Source organism: Electrophorus electricus, chromosome 22, assembly GCF_013358815.1.
Source record: "Electrophorus electricus isolate fEleEle1 chromosome 22, fEleEle1.pri, whole genome shotgun sequence".
Classification (NCBI taxonomy): domain Eukaryota; kingdom Metazoa; phylum Chordata; class Actinopteri; order Gymnotiformes; family Gymnotidae; genus Electrophorus; species Electrophorus electricus.
In genome coordinates, this window is record NC_049556.1 from 13,747,724 (window position 1) to 13,756,260 (window position 8,537).

The window sequence follows — 8,537 nt, forward strand, 5'->3', positions numbered from 1 at the left end:
TGTGTCTGTGTGTCTGTGTGTCTGTGTGTGTGTGTGTGTGTGTGTGTGTGTGTGTGTGATGGGGTCAGAAGGCCTCATCACCAGGACTGTTTGGGACATGATGTGATTATGTAAGTGTTCCCTTAATTTGTTTGAGCTGTGTATTATGCTGACTTCATTAAGCCTAACAGCACTAGCAGTGTCCAGCACTAGCAGTGTCCAGCATTAGCACTGCTCTGACAGGACTGTCCATTGCAAGGATGTCTATTCCAGCAGAAAAGATTTGGAAATAGTAATTACATTAAATGAATGTTTGTTTTTCTAGATTTGAAACAATGGACATTTGTGGTAGAGGAACTGATACTGTGAATGCTGGAATTCTGATAGTGTGGAAATGTAACGGTGCCGATGGGTGTGGAGCAGCACGCACAGACTCCCTCGATAGAGTGACACATTTATTAACATAAGACACGAACAACAACGACATTAGTGACGGACATAACGATACGTTTAACTAGACACAGATTACACAACATTGAACAATGGATATACAAACCTTTAAACAGACTTCAGCAATGACCAACATGGTGCATCCACCAGCAGACGTTTAAATAGACACGACTGTAACCTCTGCAGGTGCACTTACGGAGGGCGTGGTCACTAATAGGGTTGACCGCCCTGCACGCAGCAGGCCATACCACGTGACTTGTAGGGGGGAGGAGCGTCCTGTGATAGGAAAGACAAAACTGTGCCAAAGTCTTAGAAAAGAAAACACTGGGTCCAGGTACTGTTAGTGGCAAATAATTTCATTTTTGGATTGACACACACACTGTTCCTTTATGTCTTTAATGTGGAAGAGGTCTGACCCTGAATACAGTGACGTTTGTCCTTTGGCAGCTACATCATGTCATGATTGGCCACCCTCCTGGTGTCTGTTTCTGTGATTTCTCTGTCATGTCTTTGGTTCCTGTACTTCCCTCTCTGTTCCTTGGTTTCGTTTTCTCCACCCCTCGTCTGTTCCTCAGCTCCAGTCCGTGTTTTGGTTCTCCCTGTTATGTTCACCTGCGTCTGATTAAGCCGTGATTGTTCTGGTTATTTCAGCCCTGGGTTTTGTCTTCTAGTTTGTAGGTTGTTTTGGTAGGTTGTGTTTGTTCTGTTTAAATTATGCTGCTTGTAAAGCCGTGGCTTTTCTGTTTGCTCACTTCTTCTATTATTTTGCCATCCATGTTTGTTTCCCCCTCACATCGTATGACACATCAGTCATAATGAGGCAATTCATAGTAAAGGAGACCCATATGAGTGAGTGTGTGAGGAGGGTTTAGCACTGAGGATGCAGGAGTTACACTGGTTCATCTAGTACTGACACATCTGGACAGACCCCCACATACACAGACCCTCACCCACACAGACCCCCACACACACAGACCCTCACACACAGACCCCCACACAGACCCCCACACAGACCCTCACACAGATGCCAGAGTATTTATATTTTCTGCATTTCTCATCTGATCTGAGTACCATTCCACCTGAGATCTTACTGTCCAAAATGGTTCATCTAGATATCAACCCTCATCTCATTTACTGGTGTAAAGCTTTAGCTATTGGAGTACAGCTGGATAAACTAAATAAGACTTTATCCTCGTCTGCAGTTACCAGTGTAGGAACTCCTGAAGGACGTGCCAGTTCTCCATGTTTGTTTACTTTGTACACCAATGACTGTAAACTCCGTAACTAAATCACCATGTTGAAATTTAACATTTGGCAGAGAGAACCACACTACATACGCTAGACAAACACAAGTACTAAAAACAAAGAAAAGCAGTTAACACCTGCACACATGTATTAGGAGGAAACAAACAAGCGAAGCAATGGGAGAACGAAAGCACTATCAAACAAGCAAATATTAACGGGGAAAGCAGCGAGACAGTAGAACAGACGAGAGAACAGCAGAGAACTACAGAAGATGACCAGGGAGAACAACACAGACAGACGGGGCAGATTAACGGAGCGCTGGGAAAAAGGACATGAGGAATAGGAACTAGAAACGAGATCTAGCGGGAAACACGGAAACTATGACCGACAAACGAGACGCGGGAACAAGGTTTACATGGGCCCACAATTAGAGACAAACTAGGAACAGCTGGAGAGAAAGCGGAGGAGAAAGGGAATCATGGAAACAGAGGAGAACTGGAAAACACGGAGGTGACTAGGTTGCCAGGGAAACGGGGAACGCTCCGGTCTGTGGGCGTGACAGACTAGTGTACAGTATTTCCTCTGATCCTCACATGTAATAAACAGTGAATATGATGTGTGCTGTAATGTAGTAATGATTCCGTGTACTATGTAGGGTTGGAGTCCCTCGAGCAAAACTCAGTGGGTTCAAGAACTCTATTATAGCTCAGTCAGTTTTGCTACTTAACAAAGATAACAGGCCGTGTGAATGAGTATATTCTCATAAGAAGATTTGAGATTTCTGTGTAACATGTGTAATGTGTGTTTTATATATTATGAGCTGCCTGAATGCTAAATGACTTTCTGAGTAATCTGACAGACCATCTTATTGTATCTTATCAAGAGAAAAACAGCTGTTAATGTGAGCTGCCTGAGGCAGCGTACATATTGTTGTATTTCAGGACGTTTGCATTTAATATTTCTGTGTGAGAGAGAGAGATGGTGTTTACACTGTGTGGCTGACTTTGTGTCTCATATCTGATCATGTTGTCCTGTTCTGTCTTAAAGAATCAGATATTTCTGATGTATCCTGGAGTTTCTCACAGAAAGGAATGAAGATCCTTCACATCCACATCCAGGAGACACCTGACAAGATTCTTCCCCAGCGCTGGATCTTTAGTGAACAAGCTCTCCACAACAACCACACCCTCTACACACCCTGTTTTCCTTAACCACACACACCAACCAGACCCTCTACACACCCTGTTCTTCTTAACCACACACACCAACCACACCCTCTACACACCCTGTTCCCCTTAACCACACACACCAACCACACCCCCCTACACACCCTTGTATCCCTCAGCCAATCAGGAACTCACTAAATTCACATTAATAAACTTTTTGTACATAATATACTCAGCTCTACTTGGAACTACTACAAATAGTAAATATTGTAAACTATGAAATATTTTGTATATTTCTATAGTACCTGTATATTTATATGTGTGCGTGTGTGCATTTGCCCTGAAATATATTCTGTGTTTGTCAGCACCACATGTGCCAAATTCTGTTACATGTACATACTGAGTAAAGGATTCTGCCACTTTATCATGTACATGTACATGTATATATACATATACCAGTCCTATATCATGTACTGTATATGTACATATACCAGTCCTATATCACGTACTGTATATGTACATATACCAGTCCTATATCAAGTTCAAGTTCAAGTTTGGTTTATTTGTCACATACATAGTCATACACAGTACAACACGCAGTGAAATGGTGGAGAGTGCTCTGTCCAAACTGAGGAAGAGAACCAGGGGTGCATAGAGAAAAAAATATATATATACAGATAAATATATATTCTATGTATGTACAAAAATATATTAACAATGTATGTACAATATATGTATATTATTATTATATACACAATGTACAATGTATATGGTTGAGTATATATGTACACAATCTACAGAATGTACAGATCCATTTTATAGTACCATATCTACAGTTGTTGTAACAGGTTAATTGAGTATAAATCTAAATCTATATATACAGATGTACAGATATACAGTCATGTTACGTGGTGGTACAGATATACAGTCATGTTACGTAACAGTCATGTTACGTGGTGGTGGTGGTGGTCCCCACAGTTTATCAGTTTCCCTGATTCAGGGCCCGAATGGCCTGTGGGAAGAAGCTCCTCTTCAGCCTCTCTGTCTTGGCCTTCAGGGAGCGGAAGCGCCTCCCTGACCTCAACAGAGAGAACAGTCTATTGTTGGGATGGGTGGGGTCCTTCACAATTTTCCTGGCCTTGGTTTGGCACCGCTTGTAGTAGGTGGTCTGCAGGTCAGAAAGTTCCGAGTGAGTGATGCGCTCTGCTGAACGCACTACCCTTTGGAGTGCTTGTCTGTCCTGCTTGGTGCTATTTCCAAACCAGACTGTGATGTTCCCCATGAGGATGCTCTCGATAGTACAGGTGTAGAAGTTCCGCAGTACCTTGGAGGGCAGTCTGAAGTCCCTTAGGCGTCTGAGGTGGTAAAGACGCTGACGAGCCTTCTTTGCCAGGGAGCTGGTATGGCGGGACCAGGACAGGTCCTGCGAGATGTGAACACCAAGGTACCTGAAACTATCTACTCTCTCCACGGCGGGTCCACTGATCCTCACAGGTTGGTAGTGCCGCTCCTGCTTCTTGCTGCAATCCACGATCAGCTCCTTTGTCTTACTGACGTTTAGGAGGAGATTATTTTCCTGGCACCAGTTTTCCAGGTGTTTAATCTCCTCCAGGTAGGCCCTCTCGTCGTTGTCCGAGATCAGACCCACGACAACGGTGTCATCAGCAAACTTGACAATGGTGTTAGAGCTGGAAGTGGCTGTGCAGTCGTAGGTGTACAGTGAGTAGAGCAGGGGGCTTAGGACACAACCCTGAGGAGCTCCAGTGCTGAGGGTGAGGGTGGATGAGACGCAGTTGCCCACCCGTACTGATTGTGGTCTGTCTGTTAGGAAGTTGGAGATCCAGTCGCACAGGGATGTATGCAGTCCTAGATCTCCCAACTTAGTAGTGAGTAGGGAGGGAATGATGGTGTTAAATGCTGAACTGTAGTCGACAAATAGCATTTTAACATAATTTCCCCTCCCTTCGTCCAGGTGAGTCAGTGTAGTGTGGAGCAGATGTGCAATCGCATCGTCAGTGGAGCGGTTGTGGCGGTATGCAAACTGCAGTGGGTCCGTGGAGGCTGGCAGTGAAGATGTGATGAAGTCTCTAACTAGCTTTTCAAAGCACTTCATCACGACTGATGTGAGGGCGACAGGGCGGTAGTCATTGAGGTCAGAGGGTCGAGGTTTCTTCAGGACGGGGACGATGGTGGACCGCTTGAAGCTGGACGGGACAATACCGAGCGTCGGAGAGATTGAAGATGTCGGTGAATACCGGGGCTAGCTGATCTGCGCAGGCTTTGAGGACCCTCCCGCAGATACCGTCTGGTCCCATCGCCTTCCTGGTATTCACCCTTTTAAACACTCTCCTCACGTCACTCTCCGTGATGATGAGAGGGCGCTGCTCTATGGTGGGCCCCGCGCATGTGCCACCGGCTGCGCCGATAGTGCCACTTGCACCAGCACCGTTAGCATTGGCGCTGTTAGCACTAGCGCCGTTAGCATTTGTGCTGCTAGCATTAGCGCTGCTAGATGTAGCCTCGAAGCGAGCAAAGAATGTATTCAGCTCGTTCGCCAGAGACTCATCCGCACTCATCAGCCCAGAGGGTGGGCTCCTGTAGTCCGTGATCGTCCGTAGTCCCTGCCACAGGGATCTAGAGCCACTCTGCTGGAACTGTGTCTCTAGTTTCTTCCCGTAGCGCCGCTTCGCCTCCCTCACCGCCCTGCGCACTCCGTATGCTGCAGACTTGTACTCGTCCATGTTCCCGCTGATGATCCCCGCATTGTAGGCAGCAGTTCGAGAGTTCAGAGCCTCGCGGATGGTTCTGTCCACCCAGGGCTTCTGGTTGGAAAACTTCTTGATGGTGATTCTTGGGATCGTGTCGTCCACCAGTTTCCCAATAAATCCTACTACTGCCTCCGTAAACTCGCTGACATCATCAGTGCTGCGCCGGAACATGTCCCAGTCCGCGTCATCCAGAGCGTCCTGCAGAGCGGCCACCAATTGGTCTGTCCAGCGCGCGACCTCCCTCTGAACCGGAGCTTCCCGTTTCAGCCGTTGTTTATATTTTGGTAGGAGGAAGATGGTGGCGTGGTCCGACTTACCAAACGGTGGATGAGCTAGTGCCTTGTAGCTGTCCTTGTATGGGGTGTAGCAGTGATCTAGTGTCCTATTTCCCCTGGTGGGGAAGGTTACGTGCTGGTAAAGGTTGGGCACCGCACGCTTGAGGTTAGCGCTGTTGAAATCCCCAACCACAATAAGTGCAGCGTCCCGGTGCTGTGCCTGAAACTGTGTGAGAGCCTCATGAAGTTCCCACAGTGCAGTGTCCATGTTAGCCTGAGGTGGGATGTACACGGTGTTGATGATGACCGAAGTGAACTCCCGAGGAGTTCCCAGGGAAGATAGAAAGGACGAAGTTTGAGGGCGAGCAGCTCCAGGTTGGGTGAGCAGGAGCAGGCGAGAGTAACAACATTGGCATTGTTGCACCAGCTGTTGTTTACCATCACACACACTCCGCCGCCTCTCGACTTCCCCGAATCTGCCGTCCTGTCCATGCGGTGAACCGAGAAGAACTCGGCCGGCTGGATAGCGTGGTTTGGTACCGCTGGGTTCAGCCACGACTCGGTGAAGCAGAGGAGATTGCAATCCCGAATGTCCCTCTGGAACTTTATCCTGGCCCGGAGGTCGTCTAGCTTGTTATCCAGAGACTGGACGTTGGCTAGCAGGATGCTGGGTAAGGGAGCTCGGTGTGCCCGAGCCCTCAGCCTGTTCCTGACGCCGGCTCGCTTCCCTCGCGGCCTTTTCCTCGCGCCGCGTCTTCTGTTTTCCCTCAGGATCTCCGTCGACCATCTTGGGTCCGGGGTTACAGACGGCTTGAGGTGAGTGCTATGTAGATTAAGAGAAATAAGGGCATCTCTGCTGTACGAGATACGTGCCGTGGTGTGTAGAGAAGGGCTGCGGAGAAGTCAGGGGTAGCGGGAAGAGCGAAAAGAGCGAAAAAAGTGCCAGGTGTGGACGGAGCAGTCGTGACGGCAGCCGACCTCACCGGCGCCATCTTGTTCTGTATATGTATATATCACGTATATATGTATATATCACGTACTGTATATGTATATATACCAGTCCTTTATCATGTACTGTATATGTACATATACCAGTCTTATATCATGTACTGTGTATGTACATATACCAGTCCTTTATCATGTACTGTATATGTACATATACCAGTCCTATATCATGTACAGTATATGTACATATACCAGTCCTTTATCATGTACTGTGTATGTACATATACCAGTCCTATATCATGTACTGTATATGTACATATACCAGTCCTTTATCATGTACTGTATATGTACATATACCAGTCCTTTATCATGTACTGTATATGTACATATACCAGTCCTTTATCATGTACTGTATATGTACATATACCACTTCTTTATCATGTACTGTATAGTATAGTCAATCTATGGATAGCAGTGTCTGAACAATGATTTATATTATATATAAAACTTCATGTGTGCAAGTGAAAAATTACAACTATAACCAAAAAAGACAAAAACCAGAAAAGTCTCAGATGCACAGTATTCAGTATGGACAAAACAGCCATTCATCTATACATTTACAGCATTTGGGAGACGCTCTTATCCAGAGCGACTTGCAAAAATGCTTTCTCATTTACTCATATAATGTATCCTAGCCAGTGCAGTAGGTTCGCGTTAAAGATATTGTTGAACTAGAATGCTGTTGATTGATATGGGAGACTTTATGATTGTTGGATGTTTCCTTGAACTTGGAAATACTTGTAAATAAATTTTCCTTTTTGAATATTTTTGTTTGTTTTTGATTGGATATGGTTTTGCACTGGAGCACTGGGAGCCAGTAAACACTTTTTTGTATCTTAGATGGAGTGTACCCATGTGTCTTTTCCGCCGGACCATTACAAAAAGGTATTTGGACCAAATGGGGAAGGTTGATGGTACCTGAATCTCGACTTCAGTGTTGGTCACTCAAATTCATTCTCTAGGTTGCATAGGGCTGGATAAAATGGTCAGTCAATTTTCCATTCTTGGTAGAACCCTAAACTTGGGGAGCAAGCAAAGTTAGTTGTTTAGAATTGTTTCCTGTCACAAGGCCAATTTGACACCTCACATGCAGACTCCTGCTGAGAGGACAGTGGCTCTTCCTGGTCTGTTCTGCCATTTACAGGTAAACTACCCTACCCAGGTGTGAGTGACAAGATGTCTTCCTGGTTGTTGTTGGTTGATGCCTTGGTGGTTTCCTGTTGGATAGAAGCAGGTAGTTCATAGGCCAGATAGTGCAAGAGGTTTGTTGACTTGTAAAAATAAACTAAAATATATTATCGCTACAGACCAAAAGCTCAGGACAGCTGGAATGTGCAAACCGTGTCATCAAAGAGCGGTTAACTAAGCTGCAGTATAAAGGCAACCAACACCAAAATTTTAAGCCTGAGTCCCTGTGAAATCATTGCTGGGAGACTAATGATTTTATCAGGGGTGAATGACTTCAGATAAGCAGACATTCACTGTGAGACGCACTCCTTAACTACTGTCAGGTTCTAACCCAAGCAGTACAAGGAGCTCACAGTTGGGTCTATGATGTTTGGTCCCCACCGGTTGAAGGTGACATACTGTCATTCAAGGTCAATGGGTCATGGGGAGGAAACATGACAAACAGACTTTAGAACCTAGGT

General features: G+C 45.8%; 1 protein-coding gene across 1 annotated transcript in view; it reads left to right on the top strand.

Moving 5' to 3' along the window:
• LOC118240669 (ribonuclease inhibitor-like) overlaps positions 1-2,932 on the top strand; it is a gene marked incomplete at its 5' end in the record, with an annotated part of 5,431 nt that extends 2,499 nt beyond the window's left edge. The window contains one exon of the mRNA XM_035521767.1: positions 2,722-2,932. Coding sequence (XP_035377660.1) covers position 2,722 — 1 coding nt within the window. The remainder of the gene's footprint in view (positions 1-2,721) is intronic.
• Positions 2,933-8,537: the final 5,605 nt, after the last annotated feature.